The following is a 23,371-nucleotide window of genomic DNA, read 5'->3' as shown; positions in this document are numbered from 1 at the left end:
TCTGTCTTTTTTTTTGAGACGGAGTCTTGCTCTGTCACCAGGGTGGAGTGCAGTGGCGTGATCTCAACTCACTGCAACTTCCACCTTCCAGGTTCAAGCGATTCCCCTGCCTCAGTCTCCTGAGTAACTGGGATTACAGGTGCCCGCCACCATGCCTGGCTAATTTTTTGTATTTTTAGTAGAGACGGGGTTTCACCATGTTGGCCAGGATAGCCTCTATCTCTTGACCTCATGACTCGCCCGCTTCAGCCTCCCAAAGTGCTGAGATTACAGGCGTGAGTCACCACCCCGGCCAAACAATACTACTATCCTTACTCATTTTTTTAAAAAAGTAGTTATTTATCATAAAAATATGTTACTTATATTAACATGATAGTCTCAATATTATTATTTTAAAATGAAGAAATACATAAATGTTTTTTAATTTCTCAGTTTTGATTTTTCTGTTTTTTTTTGAGACAGAGTATCACTGTATCACCCAGGCTGGAGTGCAGTGGTATGATCACAGCTCACTGCAACCTCAATCTCTTGGCTAAAGTGATCCTCCTACCTCAGCCTCCCGAGTAACTAGGACTACAGGTGTGTCCCACCATGCCTGGCTAACTTTTGTACTTTTCTGTAGAGACATGGTCTCACTCTGTTGCCCCTGCCTGGTCTCAAATTCCTGGGCTCAAGTGATCCTCCTGCTTCAGCCTCCCAGAGGGCTGGAATTACAGGTGTCATCCACTGAGCCCGGCCCTCTGTTTCAATTTCTAATATGGTGAATATTGGTAGATATAGCCAGCAAAAGCCAAATATCTTTGGTTCCTCATTGGTTTTTAAGAGTATAGAGGAAGGAATAGTAACTGTCAACCACATCCCAACAATTTATGAATACACATTTTATAGTTTTAAAACATAGGCTCTTTTCTTTTCTTTCCTTTTTTAAAGCCTATGGGAAACATAGGCTTTCTAATGGAACTATCTTTCTTTTTCTTCTTTTTTTCCCTTTTTTTTTGAGATGGAGTTTTGCTCTTGTTGCCCAGGCTGGAGTGCAATGGCGTGATCTCGACTCACCGCAACCTCCTCCTCCCGGATTCAAGAGATTCTCCTGCCTCAGCCTCCCAAGTAGCTGGGATTACTGGCATGCGCCACCATGCCTGGCTCATTTGGTATTTTTAGTAGAAACGGGGTTTCTTCATGTTGGTCAGGCTGGTCTCGAACTCCCAACCTCAGGCCTGCCTCGGCCTTTTGAAGTGCTGGGATTACGGGAATGAGCCACAGCGCCTGGCCATGGAACCACTTTTCAGTGTGGAATAGAACATATTTACTAACATCCAGATATATTTCGTTTCTCTGAAATAAGAAGCCAAAAGTATGTAAGATTAAACTAATAGTAATGAGTGTCATAGCATTATACCTTATTCGGAAATGACCTACATATTTAATGAATATTTATCATGTAATTTGCCTTAGCAAAACTCTAAGGATATAGAAACCTTTTATTATATTGCATTTTTTGAGAAGGAGTCTCACTCTGTCACCCAGGCTGGAGTGCAGTGGTATGATCTCAGCTCACCGCAACCTGCGCTTCCCCGGTTCAAGCAATTCTCCTGCCTCAGCCTCCCAAGTGGCTGGGATTATAGGCATGCACCACCACACCTGGTCAATTTTTGTATTTTTACTAGAGACGGGGTTTTGCCATGTTGGCCAGGCTGGTCTCAAACTCCTGACCTTAAGTGATCTGCCTGCCTTGGCCTCCCAAAGTGCTGGGATCACAGTGTGAGCCACCGCGCCCAGCCTAGAAACCTCTTAAAGTAAATATATTATAAAACATAATTATTATAAGTCAATTTATAAACTGTTGTCCTATTTACATTTATTTCAATTATTCTTTTTTTTTTTTTTTTTGAGATGGAGTCACACTCTGTCACCCAGGCTGGAGTCAGTGGTGCGATCTCAGCTCACTACAACCTCCGTCTCCTGGGTTCAAGTGATTCTCCTGCCTCAGTCTCCTGAGTGGCTGGGACTACAGGCGTGTGCCACCATGCCTGGCTAATTTTTGTATTTTTAGTGGAGATGGGGTTTCACCACTTTGGCCAGGCTAGACTCGAACTCCTGACCTCATGATCTGCCTGCCTCGGCCTCCCAAACTGCTGGGATTACAGGCGTGAGCCACCATGCTCAGCCTTATTCATTCTTAACAACTGTGTTTGGAAAAATCTCATGAGCCATTAGACAAATCCAGCCATCATCTCAACTTAAATTTTCTATTAACCATTTTGCTATTAATATTATCATATATTATCTAAATATCATAAAAGCAATCACCTTAACATTAAATACATGCATACTTTGCTGATAAGTCAGAAGACATTTGTTTTTATTAAACCAACAATATTAATGAACTTGAAAAATATTTGGGCTTATGTATTTAATTTTTGATTACTCATTTATTGTTATGTCAATTTGATACTATGTAGACAATATCCAAACACAAGTATAGACATATACATATATGTAGACACAACATATAACTAATACACATACACATGTATGCATCTGAAAGCTGAAAAGATCAAGGAGTTCAATATAAAAGAGAGTAGAGCTAGGCTGGGCGAGGTGGCTCATGCCTGTAATCCCAGCATACATTTTGGAGTGCCGAGGCAGGTGGGTCACTTGAGGTCAGGAGTTTGAGACCAGCCTGGCCAATATGGTGAAACCCCATCTCTACTAAAAATACAAAAATTAGCCTGGTGTGGTGGCACATGCCTGTAGTCCCACCTACCCAGGAGGCTGAGGCAGGAGAATCGCTTGAACCCAGGAGGCAGAGGTTGCCTTGAACCGAGATCATGCTACTGCACTGCAGCCTGGGTGACAGAGTGCAACTGTATCAAAAATAAACAACAAAAAAAGAGTAGAGCTTTAGACTGAGAGGAGCCTGTCCACCCACAATTCTTGGGGCTCCTTGAGGAAAAACAGAGGTACCCTACTCAAAAAGGAGGAGTCTGTGATGTCCTTTCTGTGTTCCTGAAGGGTCCTTGGGCTGCTAGAAGTTTTCTTGGTGTCAAAAGTGGCAAGAGGAAGAAGAGACAGTAGTAAATGGAAGAACAAGTCCTAGAGTAGCCAGTTTCAGAAGATCTTGTTTTCCAAATGGCCAAGAAGGTTTTACATTATCTTTGGCAAAAAATCATGTCAACGAAAGGAGAAACAGACAGAGGGAGCATATATAGTTAGCAGGAGTTTCAGAAGAGAGAAATTCAGTTGACTGAGAAGCTGTCACAGAGAGAACAGAGGACTCGAATAAATGTACATCTACATATATAGCCTAAATATCGGTTTTAATTAAGTGTACTTTCGACTATACAGCTCTTAAAATATTTTTATCAGGTTTTAGCTGGGTTAATAGCAAACATTCCTGTTTCTTGGTTTTTTCTTTCTGAGATTTATACCAATGGTGGGGCATATTTGTTTATTAGAGGTCTAGAGGGATCACTATTAAAGCTGTTTGTGTTTGAAACCCAAGTTTCAGAACTGTAACGCTAGCACTTGCAGTCTTTGTCTTTCATTTGACAAGCGGTCATTCCTAGTGAAAGTTCTTTAGTTCTTTAATTGTTTCATTGAACTTTTCTACTTCTTATTTTTTTTGAGATGGAGTCTCAGTCTGTCACTCAGCCAGGATTACAGCGTTGCGATCCCAGCTCATGAACTGCAGCTTTGAACTCCTAGGCTCAGGTAGTTCTCCCACCTCAGCCTCCAAAGTAGCTGGGACTACAGGTGCACACCACAACACCCAGCTAACTTTTTAAACTTTTCGTAGAGACAGAGTCTCACTATGTTACCTGGGCTGGTCTCAAACTCCTGGGCTCAAGCCTCTGCCTCCCAAAGTGCTGATATTACAGGCGTGAGTCACCACACCCAGCCCTCCTTCTTTCATATTATTTATTACATCTTTTTTGTTTGTTTGTTTTTGAGATGGAGTCTCGCTCTGTCACCCAGGCTGGATGGAGTGCATTGGCATGATCTCGGCCCACTGCAGCCTCTGCCTCCTGGGTTCCAGCGACTCTCCTGCCTCAGCCTTCCAGGTAGCTGGGATTACAGTCACACGCCACCATGCATGGCTATTTGTTGTATTTTTTAGTAGAGATGGGATTTTGCCATGTTGGCCAAGCTGGTCTTGAACTCCTGACTTCAGGTGATCCAGCCACCTTGGCCAGGGGATCCAGCCACCTCAGCCTCCCAAAGTGCTGGGATTATAGGCGTGAGCCACCGCGCCCGGCTATAGTTTCATTTAAACACATCAGGATTCATTTCCCTTGGCTTTGTTATCATTCTTCCTGCGCTGGAGTATTGGTTACTTATTCATGCAGGCTGCTTGAGGGCAGGGGCTTTGCATTAGCCTGCCTTGCTCCTATAGAACCCCAGTCCACATTTGCTGATTGGAAAAGGACCGAGTAAAAGATTATACACTGTGAAGCCTTCATAGATAGTAATTGACCAGAATGCTGTATAAAAGGAAATAACGAGAGAGGTTCAGGACAAGTATTTGAAATTCATTGGAATATTTTGCCCTTAAAGATGTTGAGAGCGGGTGTGCAATTTTAATATGCACAAGAATTAACTGAGAAGCTTTTCTAAAAGGAAGATTTAAAGGTCCCATTCCTAATTCTCTAGGTTTTAAGTAGGCCCAGGAATCTGCATTCAAAATAATTTTGGATACAAGTTTTAGATTGAAAAAGCATTATGGACATAAGAAAAAAAAAATCAGACCTACCTTAGTCCACAGATTTTATTCCCTGGAGCCAACAACTGTTAATGTTTTCTTATGCTTCTTTATGTTTCTTCCCAGTAATTTTCAATTCATATCTAAGCCTATTATATATATGAATGACTTTTTTTTTGGTAATGAAAACATATAATTGGGGGCATTTTTTTTTTTTTTTTTTTTTTGGAGACGGGAGTCCCACTCGTCGCCCAGGCTGGGAGTGCAGTGGCCGGACTCAGCTCACTGCAAGCTCCGCCTTCCTGGGTTTACGCCATTCTCCCTGCCTCAGCCTCCCGAGTAGCTGGGGACTACAGGCGCCCGCCACCTCACCCAGCTAGTTTTTGTATTTTTTAGTAGGAAATGGGGTTTCACCATATTAGGCCCAGGATGGTTCTTGGATCTCCTGACCTCGTGATCCGCCGTCTCCGGCCTCCCAAAGTGCTGGGATTTACAGGCTTGGCCACCGCGCCCGGCAATGGGGGCATATTAAAATATTGCTTTATCTTGCCTTTTTTTTTTTTTTTTTTTCTCTTGAGACAGAGTCTTGCTCTGTCGCCCAGGCTGGAGTGCAATGGTGCAATCCACCTCCTGGGTTCAAACGATTCTTCTGCCTCAGCCTGCTGAGTAGCTGGGATTACCGGTGCCCACCATCATGCCTAGCTAATTTTTGTATTTTTAATAGAGACGAGGTTTTGCTATGTTGCCCAGGCTGGTCTCGAACTCCTGAGCTCAAAGTGATCCATCCCCCTTGGCCTCCCAAAGTGCTGGGATTACAGGCGTGAGCCACCGCGCCCGGCCTATCTTGCTTTTTTTTTGTTTTTTAAGCACTATATCTTCAGACTGTTTCCAAATTCTACATATAGATCTGCCTTTTTTGTTTAATAATTCTACAAATTCCACTGTATTATTATAGGTCTATACTTTAAAATACTTTATACTGTACTTTAACAGTTATACTATACTTTAACGGTTATCTATTGGTAGACATTTACATTGTTTCCAGTCTTTTATTTTTTTATTTTTTTAAATTTGAGACAGAGTCTTGCTCTGTTGCCAGGCTGGAGTGCAGTGGCGCGATCTCAGCTCACTGCAACCTCCACCTCCCGGGTTCAAGCGATTCCCTTGCCTCAGCCTCCCGAGTAGCTGGGACAACAGGTGCATGCCACCATGCCCCGCTAATTTTTTGTATTTTAGTAGAGACGGGGTTTCACCATATTGGCCAGGATGGTCTCGATCTCCTGATCTCATGAACCGCCTGCACCCAGCCCAGTCTTTTATATAACAAATGATAAACAAAAAATCCTTACATATTAGTCTGTGTTCATATGTAGAAAATGATGTTAGAAATGCAATTGCTGGATTCCAATATGTGTGCATTTTAAATTTAATACTTAGACTCAGCACTTTTCACAATCATTCTAAGTGATTCTGTCCACGTGGTTTGTGAACACACCTAGAGAGATAGTTTTTCAGGGGAAAGAATGAAACAAATAATTACCACCTACATTTTAGGAGTATTCTCTGCGAGGCCAACAAAATAGAAATGTTATACAAAAACTCACTGACCATCTTCAAAGAGGACAACATTTATTTAGTTGTATGTAAATAAAAATTACTTGGATACATGAGGGGAAAATGATGAAGCACATGATACAAATATACAATTAACCTTTTATAATATCTTCAAAGAACGGCAAATAACAAACAGGAAATATTTGCAGTAATTCTTTACAATATTCTCTTTTACTCTGTTGTCAACATGAATACTGCAAGCAGGTCTCTTTTTGACAATGGGAACTTCTACTCATTTGGTAGAAGTCGCCACTTTCAAAAACATAGTAAGTCAACACACAACTGTACAAACTGAACGTGAGCAAGTCTAACTTAGATGTAATTAAAGTCGAGTCATTGGATAAAAAGTTTATATTGATGATACACAACCAGCAGTGCAAGCATCCAAATACATTGGCTATAGCACCATTTAAAATATTTAACACTGCCTCTTGTTAATTTGATGTTGTCGGAAAATGAAAGTAATGAAGCAATGTAGTTTTTAAAACATATAACATGTGTTTCAATCTAATCATCCTAATTCTATGGCAAATTACATAGAGAGAGATAGAGGAGGGAGCATTGCCTCAGCTTTAAGACTGTCTTTATCAAAATAGAGAGCTGGATTCTTTAACAGCAGCCAAAGCTGTAATGATAACACATAGGTTGTTGTGTTGAACCAAATGGAATATGACATGCAATCTGTTGTCTATAAGAAGGTGCAGGCAATTCCCGAGTCATTGGAGGTAATATTGAGTGTATATATTAACCATGTTTTGTTTCTCCTTTCCATTAGCTGCCTTTTATTATTTTGGTGGTCCTTTCATGATACGACCCCTCCCACTAGACATTAGAGCAGGAAATAATGGAGATGGAACAAAAAGAGAACTTGTCCATTGAATGACTGACTTGTTAACAGCTCAGAAGGGTATGGTTGAGTATAACTGAAACTGCTGGCTACAATTACACTTGGGGTGACATTGTTTGCTTCCAATTCCTAGTAGCATTCCTGCCTCTAATTGTCAAGGATAATTGAGAATGGGCTGTATTCACTTGAGATAAATTTGACCTAAGACACTGGCAATGATATTCAAGGATTTGTGTGGGTGTGATGATCAAATTGTGAGTAGAAATTTAAATAGATTTAAACTATCTGTAAACAACTAAGGCAGTCAGAAATTTCAAACGATCTGGGAAGAACATTCTACAGTCTGAAAAACGTTTGGCTTAGAAAAATAGACATCTCAGATAAAGAAAGGGCATTATTAGATGTCATGGATCACAGTCATCTTCTGTATGAAATCAATCCAGAGAACTATTTTTAAAACTGTGCCCCGCTCAGGCAAATGAACGGTCTATATAACAGCATGAGAGTCTGGAGATGGGCTATTTGTTATCACTACTCCAATGTCAGGTGTGGCACGGACGTCTACACTAAGGGCATTCCATTTATTACCCTCACAAATTGATAGTGTTATATTTTGGATTAGCAACATTCCTTGGAGATGATTTAACTATTAACTTTATTTGTCAGTTAGCAATTAGTTCTATATTACATTTTTTGGGCAGAAGAAACTCAGAAAAAAAATATTACAGGCCCCAGATCATGTTTATCATCTAAGAGGCCAATGATATGAATAAAAGTGCTTGAATTGTAGCCCTTTATTTCATGTTGTGCGTACAAATCCGGCTTCTGCTAAGGAAATCATTAGTGTTATTTCTTTGTTAAGGTTTTGTCTCAAGATTCCATTTATAACTGGATAACAGTGAATTAGGATTAATGGCAAATGTCTTCTTTTAGAGGAGGATTTATGAAGCCCGATCCCTAGCTGCAGAATTCCCTCATAAAAATACAAGCTGTATTTCTTTAATTGTACTAACTTGTATTACCTGTGGAATTAGAACTTGCCTTTGTTTGATTTGAGTAGATCAATAGCTCCCTGTAATAATTACTTTCTGAAATCTAGTCATATTCTTGTGCTTGAAACCCATTTATCTGGAAGCTTTCTGGAAGCACACAGATACTTCGGTTTTGTCTTACAAAGAAGTGGTTGAGTTGAAAAGCTTTTATTCCCTGTGTTTGTTTTAAAAGCTGTATTTAAAAACCTAGTTCCAGTAGATGACAAGAGAATGATTTTGATAAGGGTATTTCTACCAATTATTTACTAGGCTGTCTTTGAACAACACTGTCATCTCTAGAATGTATGTAGTCCTTAATACCTTCCAGCATTACATCTCCCCAAACAGAGAGGCAGTGCTGCTTACAAATGAGGCTGTGACAATGGCATTTACAAATGACAGTGCCAGTTACTGTACAAAATGCTTTCCCACGTCCTGTCATAGGTGCCTCACAGCAACCATGCGAGGTAGGCATGAGTATTACAATGAAACCTACACGGAACATTACATGATACTAAACATGTGCACCATCCATGTATTTTCTTCTGGATTGTTCTATAATTCGAATGCACGGCTGAATAAGTAAAAAGAGTATTCCTATCATGTAAAGCAAACCACATATGTAGAAGGAAAATCGTATTTTGCGTGATGTCATAGATCCACCCTACAAAACAAAAAAGAATATAGTCACTGTCATGGAGTTGATACAATAAAAGTCGAGACTATAAAGCAGGCATTTATTGCTGCTATAAATGTTTCTAAAAGAATGTATATGTCATTTCATACCAATAAAATGTTTCATTTATCCATTTCTTTTCCTTTTTTGTTGTTGTTTTTTATATTTTTTGGTTCTCATTTAGCAATTTTTAAGGGTGTGCTATACACCAGTGTTCCCCGTGCCTGGGGAGGGCTGCATTCATAACGCCATTTGGTTGCTTTGGAAGGCATTTGAAGCAATTCCCGGCTGACTCATGGGGAGAAACTTCTGGTTCACTCGAAGGCCCTCACAAGGCCAGTAGTGAAAAGCGAATCCAATGATTTTCTTTTTTCACAAGTGCAAACACAAATTTTCTAAAACCTACAAAATGATTCGAAAGTTTTCAGTGTGTATGAAAAGAGGCTGGGCAGAAGACATTTGAACTTTCATTCATTCTGAAGTATTTGAGGGTACACATCTGTTCTAGAAAGAACCAAAATCTTCAGGTGTTATAAAATTCACATTTATAGTCACAAAACTTTAATATTTACATTTATAAAACTCTAAGTTGCCAAAGATACTGCCATAGATGCTGACTAAATTATGTTATTTTCAAATAATAATTTAATATTATAATTTAACAGCTTAATATAATCATCTTATTAGACATTCTGTAAAATACCACTATATTTCATGAATTCTAAGACACTGATGTGCCATTATGTTATATATCAGTAAAAAATAAATATTCTTGTGAATTCAAATATGACTCAGTATTTCCTCAGGACTTTGTAAAAGGCATTCTAATTTCAGACGTAAAATATGAGAAAAACGTGTCTCAGAATCTATGAAATCTGTTTCCTATATTTCAGTGATTAATTCTAAGAATGGGTCACAAGTCATGGTTCCCACATAGTCAACTACGCAAACTGAGTGGATTGAGCTACACACAGAGTTTTATTTATGGTAAAAATGCCATTTTTTTCCCTTTTAGTAAGCACATTAGCAAAGACTTAAAATATAAATGATTTAATGGCCAGGCTCAGTGACTCACACCTGTAATCCCAGCACTTTGGGAGATCAAGGCGGGCAGATCACATGAAGCCAGGAGTTCGAGACCAGCCTGGCCAACATGGCAAAACCCCCATCTCTAAAAAATACAAAAATTAGCTGGGTGTGGTGGTACATGTCTGTAATCCCAGCTACCCAGGAGGCTGAGGGCATGAGAATTGCTTGAATCCAGGAGGCAGAGGTTGCAGAGGAGCCGAGATCGTGCACTCCAGCCTGGGCAACAGAGCAAGACTCCGTCTCAAAAAATAAAATGAAATAAAAAAAATAAGATTTTATGATCAAACATAGTATTCCGTGGCCACTTTTCAGAAACATCTTTAAAAAAACTAATTGGCAAACGAGTGCATAAATGCAACTTAAACTTCTCCTATCAAGAAATAGCCACAAAAAAGCAACTAGGAAAGGTGTAAACCAGTCCTTCCGACTTCCTGGTTGTTATCTGTATCTCTTTGTTTATTGTATCTAGTGTGTGATGACTATGCCTGGATTATCTATTTACAGGGATCAGTCAAGGCATTCATAAAGAAAAACAAACAATAGCATACAAATTTATAATGCTTTTTTACAAAAGCAACAAGTTAAAAGGTATGAATTTTGGATCTACTTTAAAAGGAAACCAAGTTTCTGAATTTGTTATTTTATGTAAAAAATAGAAATGAAAAGAAAATCTGACTCTTTAGAAGTGGCTCCGTAAAATGCTCTATCATCTTTTCTTAATCTATAATTGGAGACAAGAGGGACAAAAAAGATTAAACATAATCCAAAAGTAATGCTTCAGCTTCAGAATTGAATGGAAAGGCAATTGACACTGACCTACAAACAAAAACACACCCAACTTCTACTCAGTGTTACCAGTTGGCAACTGTGGACAATTGTGAATTAGGACAAAATGAGCAATTCACTTGCAGATAATGCAGCGTGATCTGTATCAACAGAGTACGTGATGGGAATAACTGTAATCTACAATTTAAAAAAAATCAGTAAATACAAATGAGGTTCCCATAGTCCACTTATCTCCATATGAAAGTTGACCAGGTCATTTTAACGGCTAAATCCTCGCTTTCCACATGATCAAGTGATTGAGAGCAGGAATGATGACTCTAAGTAACAAACACCTGAATGCTTTGTTTCAAATGGCTGAAACAAGTCGAACTATTATTGCTGCTTAACATGGACCTCAGAAATGGGACAAAATCCTACCTGGCTGGAAAATTAAGCTGTATTTCATTCAGACTATTTATTTGCTTTTTGGTGGAAGTGGTTGATTATAAGCTCCAGGTTCTGTGATGTGGCCCCTGCCTAGCTTTCTCCCCTGCTCACCAGCACAAGCCATGCTGAATTTGTTAGCATCTCAAACACATTTCTCTTGGCTCTTTGAACATGTCCTGTTCCCCCTTCCGGGTGGAATTATTATTATTATTATTATTATTATTATTATTATTATTATGGACATAGTCTCACTCTGTCACCCAGGCTGGAGTACAGTGGCACAATCTTGGCTGACTGCAGCCTCCACCCCCTGGGCTGAAGAATTCTCCTGCCTCAGCCTCCTGAGTAGCTGGGATTACAGGCATGTGCCACCACGCCTGGCTAATTTTTGTATTTTTAGTAGAGACAGGGTTTCCCCATGTTGGCAAGGCTGATCTCAAACTCCTGACCTCAGGTAATCCACCCACCTCAGCCTCCCAAAGTGCTGGGATTACAGGCGTGAACCACCGCACCTGGCCAAATTCATTATTATTATTTTTTTTAATGGTCCTTTTCCTCTAAAATATAAACATTTGTAAAAGCATCTCCACATGCCCAAGCTTCAAATGTAACTCATGTCAGTTTTTTTTTTTAAAAAAGCACACCCAACTTTACTGAACAATTTAACATAGCACAAACTGTAGGAGTAGTCCTAACTTTCATGTTAAGTTAATCCCATAGGTTTTCTCCAATCTACCTTCAGTATTTATTTATAAATAACTCTGGATCCTGCCATCTCCCTTTGGTGCCTGTTTTAATATTTCTGCTAGTTTGAATTCAAACCCAGTCAGATGTAAAGCAGGTCAAGAGAGACAGGACTCTACCAGGAGCTTTGACCCTCAGCACATGTTGACACAACTTTTTCAGAGAGAAGACAGTTCCCCCAAGCTGCCTTTCTCATGCATCCTTCACCACCCCTCCTGGAGGTCTGACCTCAGTTCCTGGATTTGGAACCTGGGATTCTTGGCAACCCAGGATTCTTGGCAACCCTCACCCAAGCACCAATTCAAACCTATAGCTTCAAAGTAAAATCTGGTTCCCTATTAAAGTACATTTTCTTTTCATTTGAGTCTGTCAAATAAGTAATGCTGTTTTTCTTATTAATTAAATAAGGGCCCCAGCTTTTGGTGGAAAACATTGCAAATTATTAAGGTGTTAGATGTTATGTGACTGGAAGAGATGTGTGTGGAATATTGGTCAGTCAAATCTGATGGCTGAGGTTTTCCCATATTATACACTGAAACATCTAGGAAAGCATGTACTACTATTACATAATTTAGTATTTTATTTTATTTTAATTTTGAGACAGAGTCTTGCTCTTGACATCCGGGCTGGAGTGCAGTGGTGTGATCTTGACTCACTGTAACCTCCGTCTCCCAGGTTCAAGCAATTCTACTGCCTCAGCCTCTCACGTAGCTGGGATTACAGGTGCCTAATTTTTGTATTTTTGTAGAGATGAGGTTTCACCATGTTGGCCAGGCTGTCTCCAACTCCTGACCTCAGGTGATCCGCCCACCTCAGCCTCTCAAAGTGCTGGGATTACAGGCATGAGCCACCGCACCCGTCCTATATTATATCTTTAAAGGCATTGAACAAAACGCCCAACAATATTATAAATAAATTAGATCAAGAAGTCCATGCTGCTGAATGACATGGTTGAAATGTCTGTTCAATATCTCTGTACATTCTTGAAACTTTTTTTTTTTAAAAAAGGAAATGTGAACAGTAATTTTCCTTGCAGCAAACCCAGCTAAGCAATAATTTCTAGTGCACTTCGAATTTCTAGCAAGAGTATAATGTGGTCATTTAGTCACTCATATTGCCAGTCACTCTGAGCCTACAGTGCACATAAATGGTGGCTTGCATCTCATTGCAATGTTGGCTCCTTGGTCTGGAAAGTCAATAATGAAACATCATGCAGGTAGCCAACGAATGTTGTTCATCATTCCTTAGTGCATGAATTCAATGGAAGATAAAGAAACCAACAAATGCAAATAAAGAAAGTCCCCTTTAGCTTGCTGGCCTAGACAGGCACATCCGAATGTTGATTTTGGGGTTTCTATAGCACCATATGATACGCATCACAGAAGGCTCCCAACCATTAACACAACGATTTCTGTCATCCATGGTGGATCCCATTCCACTACAGAACCCACCTCTAGGGAGGAACCTCGAAGCAGTCAAGAGATAAGACCTGATGACTGAGGGTTGGGTGTAACTCCCTGTCCCCTACTTGTCATTCCTCTCTCTTCCACTCAAGAAAGCTCACTAGAATGCAGATGAATGGACAGCACAGGACCACAGGGATGGGATAAGGAAACTATCCTGGCAAACTCTGGTGCTTTGACTAACACTGATCTCGAGAGTTACTCAGGCCACACCTCACAGTTGTGTTGGGACGCTACCACTGAAATCTGATGGATCAAGACAAAACAACCCGAGCCTGCCCATTAGAAGAAAGTACCCCTGGATCATGCAAAGAACCATCAGTGACAGAGTCCATTTATACATACAATGTATCTGAAGGACCTCCAATAAGAGGGCAGAGGAGCAACTACTAGGTCCCCATACCTCCAATGGATATTTAACATCTCTAGCAGGCACCATTGGCTGACTGATTGAACTGCCAATCCCAATTCTTTTCTCCTTTCCTTCCTCTAGTGCAGAGGCTGGAAAGCAAAATACTCCATTCACAGCTCCCCTTGAAGCTTGAACTAGCTGTGTGATATAGTTCTGGCCAATCAGATGTAAGTGGAATTCTGATGGGACTGAGCCTTTCCCCCCTTCTTTCTCCCTGCTATAAATGATGATGCAGTGGCTGGAGATACAGCAACCATTATGTCACCATGAGGCAGTTAACATGAGGAAAGGGCCAAGAGGATCTCTGAGACATTGCCCCAACATCCTCCAGTCCCTGAACTCTATATTTCTGGTTATGTGACAGAAATATGCTTAAACCATTATTGTCAGGACATTATAATCAAATGCATTCTGACCTGACAGAGAATTTTACATAATGAGATCAGTGAGCAATTTTAGACCTTTCAACTGCCAATATAGTTTGCTCCGTTGCTGTAGCCATTTTCACTTAAAAATGCTGCATCTGCATCTCTGTGCATAGGCAGACGCCAGGAGCAGCTTGCTCCAGGAGGAGCCCTATATGTAGCCCTGGGGATTCCTAAGGGGACTCTTGTACCTTAAACCTTCAGTCAGCCGACTGCCGGTGTTGTCTGCTGCATAGGCAAAAATCTATGATTTCTTGAACTTTAGATTTCAAGGGGATTTAAAAGCGTGTTTGTTGGCACAAGCTCTCTGCCAGTGAGGGTCTTAAGGGAGGAGGTGACTTTATGACTTATAGAAAGACTGGGAAAAAAGGGGCAGGGAGGGCTTTGTCCTGTACCCATGGGATTCCTTCACCCACTGGGGAGAGATACTCCTGCCAGAGGATATGAGAATAAAGAGCCTGTAGGGCCCAGACAGGAGGGTGCTTGGGGGTGGCTGGGGGAGGGGACATCTGAACAGGTGAGGCTCCACTGGGTTAGCTCGAGGCTCTGCACAAAACCTCTAGCAGCTCTGACAATCACTACCAGCCCTGGCTGACTGGCTGAGGGCCACCACCAGAGAGCACCTTTGTATTGGCATTCTGCCCCAGCCTTTGCCATGCTATGCAGACTCCTATCTCCAGTTCTTGGACAGAAGATAGACCTTGTTATCTTCACCCAGCAGCTGGTGTCTTGGGGCATGAGTCTACCCGCCCAAACCTGACTTGCCTTTCCACAAAGGCACTGGGCCAGACACAAGATTCCCTGATGCCCAAGGCTTCTGGTATGCCCGAATAGCAAGTTCTCTGGTGAATTTGCCTCTTGTAAATGAAGGGAATACATGACAGAGATCGTATCCTAGATGTTGCCAGCTAGTGGCCTTCAGGCCTGTGGTAGGCAGAATGCTCCTATCCCTAATTTCTCGACCCCATGAATATGTGACCTAATTAGGGCAAAAGGGGCATTGCAGGAGTGATTAATTTAGGACCCCGGGCTGGGGAGATGATCCTGGATCATCTCCCCAGGTGAGCCCAGTGTAATCATAGGCACCCTTATAAGTGAAAGGAGGTGGCCGGGCATGGTGGCTCACGCCTGTAATCCCAGCACTTCAGGGGGCCGAGGCAGGAGGGATCGCAAGGTCAGGAGTTCGAGACTAGCCTGGCCAATATGGTGAAACCCCATCTCTACTAAAAATACAAAAAAATTTAGCCAGGCGTGGTGGCACACGCCTGTAATCCCAACTACTCAGGAGGCTGAGGCAGGAGACTTGCTTAAACCCAGAAGGTGGAGGTTGCAGTGAGCTGAGATCATGCCACTGCACTCCAGCTTGGGTGACAGAGGGAGACTCCGTCTCAAAAATAAAGGGTGAAAGGAGGTGGCAGGAAGTCCGAATCAGAGAGAGGTGGGAAGACGTTACACTGCTGGCTTAGAAGATGGAGCAAGAGGGTACATGCCAAAGAATGAAAGTGGCCTCCAGATGCTGGAAAAGACAAGGAAACAAATTCCCCCCTAAAGCCTCAAGAAGGGATTCAGCTCTGCTGACATCCAGAACAGTAAGATAATAAATCTGTATTTGTGTGTGTGTGTGTGCGCTTGTGTGTATGCATGCATGTGTGTGTGTCTGTGTGGAGATGGGGTCTCACTGTATTGGCCAGGCTGGTCCGGAACTCCTGGGCTCAAGTGATCCTCCTGCCTCGGCCTCCCAAAGTACTGGAATTACAGGTGTGAGCTACCACGTCTGGCCAATCTGTATTGTTTTAAGTCACCATAAGTTTCTGGCAACTTATTACAGCAACAATAGGAAGCGAATGTAGGGCTGGATTGAGTCCATGGATGTGTTCTGTTGCACCTGCCACATGGTGTTTTAGAAATCTGTTAGTGCTACCTAACAGTACAGATTCTTAACTTCCCTTTGGGGAGAAACAATACCCAGAAGATCTGGCAACAATTCTGAGTATTTCTTGGTGACAGAAATCAGCTGGAACTGCCCAGAGGCCACCTTCTTCAAATGGGTAAGGAGCCCGGCAGTATTCCATCAACCCATCCACTTTATTTCCTCACTCTACCAGCCTGACTGCCTTATCATGTGGATAGGATCAAAAGTTCATCTACATTTCATCTACATTCTACATAAAAGAATGGCCTTGGCCGGGCACAGTGGCTCATGCCTGTAATCCCAGCACTTTGGGAGGCTGAGGCGGGTGGATCACTCGAGGTCAGAAGTTCGAGGCCAGCCTGGCCAACATGGTGAAACCCCATCTCTACCAAAAACATAAAAAATTAGCCGGGCGTGGTGGTCTGCACCTGTAATTCCAGCTACTTGGGAGGCTGAGGCAGGTGAATCTCTTGAACCTGGGAGGCAGAGGTTGCAGTGAGCTGAGATCACACCACTGCACTCCAGTTGGGGTGATAGAACGAGACTCCAACTCAAAAAAAAAAAAAAAAAAAAGAAAGAAAGAAAAAAGAAAGGAAAAGAATAGCCTTTAACTTGCTCAGATGTATAAATGAGAAATTAGGGGGCAGGAATGGGAAGATAAAAAGAACATGTGCACAAATGGAAACCTTCTTATCTTGGACTTTATAACATAACACACCGTATCTACATGCACTCTGAGCTCTTAAAACCTCACAGAGTTTACCTGCAAAAGGTGGTCCCAGCAACGCAGAGATGCCATTAGCACAGATGATGATGCCGTAGGCATTGGCCAGGTGTTCGATGCCAACCAAGTCTTCAGTCACTACGGGCATTAGGGAGAAATAACCACTGGAAAACCCTATCAGTGCGCAGATGACCGCCAGGCCAGCGTACGTGTGCATCAACGGCAGAATAAAAATACTGAGGACAAGGGTGAAGTTGGCCAACAGGAAGACGTTCCAAACACTGATGCAAGGTAAGTCAGCTATGACGCCCAGGATCACTTTTCCGAAGATGTGAACTATTGCTATAATTGACGTCAGAGGGAAAATGTCGTTTTGCTCCGATAAGTTATACAAATTGACTATTTCTGGGAGGTGAATGAAGGGGATGACAAAGCTGCTGTATGCAAACAAAGCCCAGAAAATAAAGGCTACAAACATTCGATTTGTAAATAGAGAGGCTGTCCCAAAGTAGCCCGAGTACCAGTCCTCGAAGCCCCTCCTGACTCTCATGGTGAGCCAGCTGACCGTCTTCAGAATCCGGAGAGCCCACATGTTCTTCCTGTGCCCGGCCCGATCGGGGCACTCCTGGGCTTGCAGGTCGCCGAGGGTCTCCTCGTTCCCGGGCCCACCATCCTTCTCTTCTGTTCTTCCCTGCTGTCCAGCTGACTTCACAGATTCCGTGGAGTGCGCCGGCAGGACGCGCAGATCTTTCTCTCCTGGGTCGTTTGGGTTTCTGCCAGGAGAGAGGGGCCTCATGAGCGCCCCACACACACACAGGTTTAAGGAAACGGCACCTTGGATCAGCATGGCATTCCTCCAGCCGTACTCTGCGCACAGGTACTTCAGCAGCACAGTCATCAGGAACGTACCGAATCCGGTTCCCGTGGTGCTGAGGCCCTGGGCGAGGGCGCGTCTCTTCTGGAAATACCTGCCCACCATGACCACCGCTGGCAGGTAGGCCATCCCGCTGCCCAGGCCTACAGGGGAAGAAAAGACACAGGGCAACGTCAGTGGCCATATCCAGAATTTGCAGCAAAGATCACTTGTATTTCCTTAATTAGCATCTATTTACGCTTTTTTATTTCTGACAAAGCTGTAACAGTGATTATTTAAAAAGCAGCTCCCAGGGATAAGCGGCAGAAAGACCCTCCAGCCAAGCAGGTTTCTAGCCCGCCATTTTTCCCAACAGGCTTTGCGGCACAAGTTCCTCCAATAACAAAATGGAGCCGCATTCTCACATCAGAAAAATATAAGCTTCAGGCAGGCAAGACAATGTATTTTCACCACTGGTATGCCCAGGACTGCCCAGAACAGACAGCATGTGCTTAGCAAGTTGCTGGGAGAATGAATGGCTTCTCTGAGGATCTCTGCCGTCTTAAGCCTCCCCTGATTGCACTATGTGTCCAGAGACCCCAACCTGGCTCCTTAGTCTCAGCAAAAGGAGTGTTTATTTCCTCACCTATAACACAAAAACCCCAGTGCTAGCCCTATTCATTGGACGATTATAGGGAAGAGTTTCTAATGTACTCAGGGAAAATATCTGACTTTTTTTTTTCTTTGAGACAGGGACTCACTCTGTTGCCCAGGCTGGAATGCAGTGGTGCAATCACAGCTCATGGCATCCTCGAACTCCGCAGGCTCAGATGATCATCCCATCTCAGTCTCCCAAGTAGCTGGGACTATCACCGCGTGTGGCTATTTTTTGTATTTTTTGTAGACACGTGGTTTCACCATGTTGCCCAAGCTGGTCTCAAACACCTTGGCTCATGCGATTCACCTGCTTTGGACTCTCAAAGTGCTGGGATTACAGGTGTGAGCCACCGCTCCTGGCCAACATCTGACACTTTTAAAGAACCGTTTTCATCAGAGGAATATGTTCTAGTGATCTATTGCACAATATGGTGACTGTACTTAGTAATAATGTATATTTTTCAAATTGCTAAATGTAGATTTTCAATGTTCTCATCACAAGTATGTGAGGTGATGGATATGTCAATTAGCCTTATTCAATCATTGTACAATATATACATGTATCAGAACATCACATTTGACTCCACAAATATTTACCATCATCAATTATGACTAAAATAGAAATACTAAAAATGTATTATGTATAATGAGGGAAAAAAAGAACTGTTATCAGGTCCTTCAATCAATGGTTTTTAAACTATGCTTCAGAGGATACAGAAGTGCTTTATGTGTGTATGTGTATAGATATATATTACAAGAAGCAACTTGGGATTTATATGGACAGTAGGTTATTATGTTCACTTTCTCCTCCTATCAAAAGATACATACTTAAACTTACATGTTTTTTTATATGTGTGTGCGTGTATATATATATATATAATCACATTTACCTATTAGCTAACATTTACTGAGCACTTTGCTTAGTGCTTTATACAAATTATGTCATTTAGTGGTTTCAACAACCATGTAAACTAAGCTCTTCATTATACCCATTTTGCAGATAAGGAAACTGAGGTGTAAGTAGGTTAAATAACTTGCCCAAAGTCACACAGACAATAGCAATGAAAAAAGAAAAGCCAGAATTCCAAGCTAACTTTTAACTCTTATGCTAACACATTCATTGTAGCTCTGTACTCAAAAAGAATGTCAAACTGGGCTGGGCGCGGTGGCTCAAGCCTGTAATCCCAGCACTTTGGGAGGCCGAGACGGGCCGATCACGAGGTCAGGAGATGGAGACCATCCTGGCTAACCCGGTGAAACCCCGTCTCTACTAAAAAATACAAAAAACTAGCCCGGCGAGGTGGCGGGCGCCTGTAGTCCCAGCTACTCGGGAGGCTGAGGCAGGAGAATGGCGTAAACCCGGGAGGCAGAGCTTGCAATGAGCTGAGATCCGGCCACTGCACTCCAACCTGGGTGACAGAGCGAGACTCCATCTCAAAAAAAAAAAAAAAAAGAATGTCAAACTGGAGATTCAGTTTATTTAAAATGCAATTGTACAAGTAATTACTCATCTGTGTGAATCACACTACCTGTTGATAAAGGAAATTGTGGCTGGGAATATATTTTGCATAATGAATATGCAGATTGTGGTACCTGGCAGCCAATATTAACCTCTTCACGGGGGAATGACAACCTAACTGTACTCTAGATTTGCTTCTTAGTCTCTACATATATGTGTGGTTTATGCTATTTTATGAATTTGAACAGGGTTAAAAGAGTAAATGATTATAAGGCCGGGTGCTGTGGCTCATGCCTGTAATCCCAGCACTTTGGGAGGCCGAGGCGGGCGGATCACCTGAGGTCGGGAGTTTGAGACCAGCCTGACCAACATGGAGAAACCCCGTCTCTACTGAAAATACAAAATTAGCTGGGCATGGTGGTGCATGCCTGTAATCCCAGCTACCTGGGAGACAGAGGCGGGAGAATTGCTTGAACCCAGGAGGTGGAGGTTGCAGTGAGCCGAGATTGTGCCATCACACTCCAGCCTGGGCAACAAGAGCAAAACTCTGTCTCAAAAAAAAAAAAAGAGCAAGTGATTATTAAAGAGTAAATGAATGTTATTGATTTCCTTAGTCTTTGTTTTTTTAATGTTTACTTATTTATTTATGTTTTTTTCTTTTCTAGTTTCACACAGGAGGCTTTATTATCATTATTTTTATTGAGACAGAGTCTTACTTGGTCAACCAGGCTGGAGTGCAGTGGCGAAATCTTGGCTCACAGCAACCTGTGCCTCCTGGGTTAAAACTATTCTCATACCTTAGCCTGCTGAGGAGCTGGGATTACAGGCATGTGCCACCACACTTGGCCAATTTTTTTTTTTTTTTTTTTTTTGTATTTTTAGTAGAGACGGGGCTTCACCATGTTGGCCAGGCTGGTCTTGAACTCCTGGCCTCAAGTGATCTGCCCGCCTTGGCCTTCCAAAGTGTTGGGATTACAGGCATGAGGTACTGCCCCTGGCCTATTATTTAGTTTATTTCCCACACCACACCGATGTAATTTCCTTAATCTTTGGTCTATTCACCTAAGTCAACATTACTGCCTTCCTTTTCCTGTCCCTCACTGGAGATAGCACTGACATTTAGAACCAGGCATGGAAATATAATTTGATTCTATTAGGGAGGCCAAGTATTGTTGCTGGGTGGGCTTCCCCCACTTAAGGCATATTAAAATGTAATGTTAAAATGTATTTCCTGGAGTGTAGGGAGGGGTTGGGGTGAAGTGGGGTAGAGGAAACAGAACAGAATGTTTTAATGTGTCTCTTTTCTCCACAATTAAATCCATTGCCAAGATGTCTTATAAAACATTTAAAATCGAGTTTAGAAAAAGCCACATGCTTACCAGCTGCCACTCCAAAAGTAATGAAGAGATAATGCACGTTTGCAGCGTAGGCACTCAACACCCAGCCCAGGGAATTGACGAGCCCTCCAATGATCGCAGTCTGGCGGCACCCACAGGTGTTAATGAACAAGCCGATGAAAGGGCCTGTCACAGAGCATTGGAAAAGGAATTGACTAAAGGCGCTTCAGTTTCATTCTTTCTCATAAATCTTCATGTGAAGACAAATAGTAAAATGTTACTAGAGCTGTTAAATGAAACAAAAGCCCCATTGCTTTATATGCCAAACATTTTAGCATGCAAAGATGATTTTAAGTAATTTCCTCAGAGAGCAAAGGTTCTAGGTTTTCAAGAAAGGCAGACCTGAAATAAATAGACATTTATTCTTTCATCTACAACAAAACCAGTGGTCTAGGAGCTATCTCTAGCCTGTGGATGCATTTTGTCGATCCCATACAAAGTCTAAAAAATGTCTGGAATTAGTTGCTGATGTTTAAAACTTAAGAGTATTCACAAAAAGTCCAGTGGCAACACAGACTACCTTCCCACAGGACCAAATTTAATTGGAGCTGTGCGGTGGCTGAGCCCGTTTGACTGGGACAGACGCTTTCCAGTTTGCTGCAGTCTCTGTCCTTCCCTCTGGTCTTAAACCTGGCCTCACTTACATTATTTCTTTGGCTTCTTTCAAAATAAAAAAAAAATTTCAGTTTTTGACTAAAATAGAAATACTAAAAATGTATTATGTATAATGAGCGAAAAAAAGAACTGTTATCAGGTCCTTCAATCAATGGTTTTTAAACTGTGCTTCAAAGATACAGAAGTGCTTTGTGTGTGTGTGTATAGATATACATTACAAGAAGCAACTTGGGGATTTATATGGACAGAAGGTTATTATGTTCGCCTTCTCCTTCTATTGAAAGATATATACTTAAGCTTATATGTTTTTTATATATATATATAACCATATTTATCTATTAGCTAACATTTACTGAGCACTTTGCTAAGTGCTTTATACAAATTGTGTCATTTAATGGTTTCAACAACCATGTAAACTAAGCTGTCTTCATTATACCCATTTCGCAGATAAGGAAACAGACCAAAAGGGAGTACAGGAAGGGAACCTTCAGAACTCCTGTGCTTCAGGCAGAAAACTAATAGCCTGTTTTCATGAGGATACCCAGATTGAAACCAAGCTGAAAAGAACTAGTTGTCATCACTTCATACAGACTCCCATCCCTGCTGGTGTGCACAGTCTGACCAGACCTATCAGGCTATGGAGATTCGGGAATCCATTTCCATTGTGTAAGTTGTGACAACACTCACAAGAGCACAGTATTTTATGAAATGCATTCTGATTGTTTCCTTTACGCTGACTTTCTAGTTTTGTTCTGTTTTCTTGTTTTTGTTTTTGTTTTGATACAGGGTCTCACTGTGTCACCCAAGCTAGAGTTCAGTGGTGTGATCACGGCTCAGTGCAGCCTTGACCTCCCTGGGATCAAGTGATCCTCCCATCTCAGCCTTCTGAGTAGCTGGACCTACAGGCTTGTGCTATCATGGCCTCATAATTTTGTATTTTTTATAGAGATAGGGCTTCTCTGTGTTGTTCTGGCTGGTCTAGAATTTCTAGGCTCAAGCGATCTGTCTGCCTTGGCCTCCCAAAGTGCTGGGATTACAGGCTTGAGCCATGGCACCTGGCTGACTTTCTAGTTCTTAATTGTCAACCTTCTTTGTTCTCTTCCTGATTTTGTGGTAATTTCTGATGTCACTGGAACTGAATGCTTATCCTGTGATCAATGATTCCTAGTTCAAATAGGAATCCAGATTTATATGAGCTAGTATTCAATATTCAGTAAGATGGCATATTTTAATCATCATCTTATTTTTGATCATTACTTTACAAAGTTATGAAACTTTATATGCAGATGAACTATGTTAAAAACTTGTTTAACTCTAAAGAACTTCCCTTTTGGCTTAAACTAAAAGTTTCCTTTAAAGTTCTAACTATATTCATGTGTATATTTGGGTAGAGTCTGCTAATGAGTTTTTTTGTCTAGTGGTTTTTTTTTTTTTTTTGTGGGTTTTTTTTTTTTTTTTTTTTTTTTTTTTGAGAAGGAGTCTTGCTCTGTCGCCCGGGACTGAAGTGCAGTGGCCGGATCTCAGCTCACTGCAAGCTCC

At 41.8% G+C, this 23,371-nt stretch overlaps 1 protein-coding gene across 1 annotated transcript in view; it reads right to left on the bottom strand.

Annotated features, from left to right (window-relative positions):
• Positions 1-6,306: 6,306 nt before the first annotated feature.
• Positions 6,307-23,371, bottom strand: part of LOC108540444 (monocarboxylate transporter 14-like) — a 35,671-nt gene continuing 18,606 nt past the window's right edge. The window contains 4 exon segments of the mRNA XM_017889520.1: positions 6,307-8,832; positions 8,834-8,858; positions 16,891-17,868; positions 21,200-21,343. Of these exon segments, the coding sequence (XP_017745009.1) occupies positions 8,709-8,832; positions 8,834-8,858; positions 16,891-17,868; positions 21,200-21,343 (1,271 nt within the window). The 3' untranslated portion in view covers positions 6,307-8,708.

Source organism: Rhinopithecus bieti, unplaced genomic scaffold, assembly GCF_001698545.2.
Source record: "Rhinopithecus bieti isolate Rb0 unplaced genomic scaffold, ASM169854v2 scaffold_19546, whole genome shotgun sequence".
Classification (NCBI taxonomy): domain Eukaryota; kingdom Metazoa; phylum Chordata; class Mammalia; order Primates; family Cercopithecidae; genus Rhinopithecus; species Rhinopithecus bieti.
This window is presented reverse-complemented; position numbering and strand designations above follow the sequence as displayed.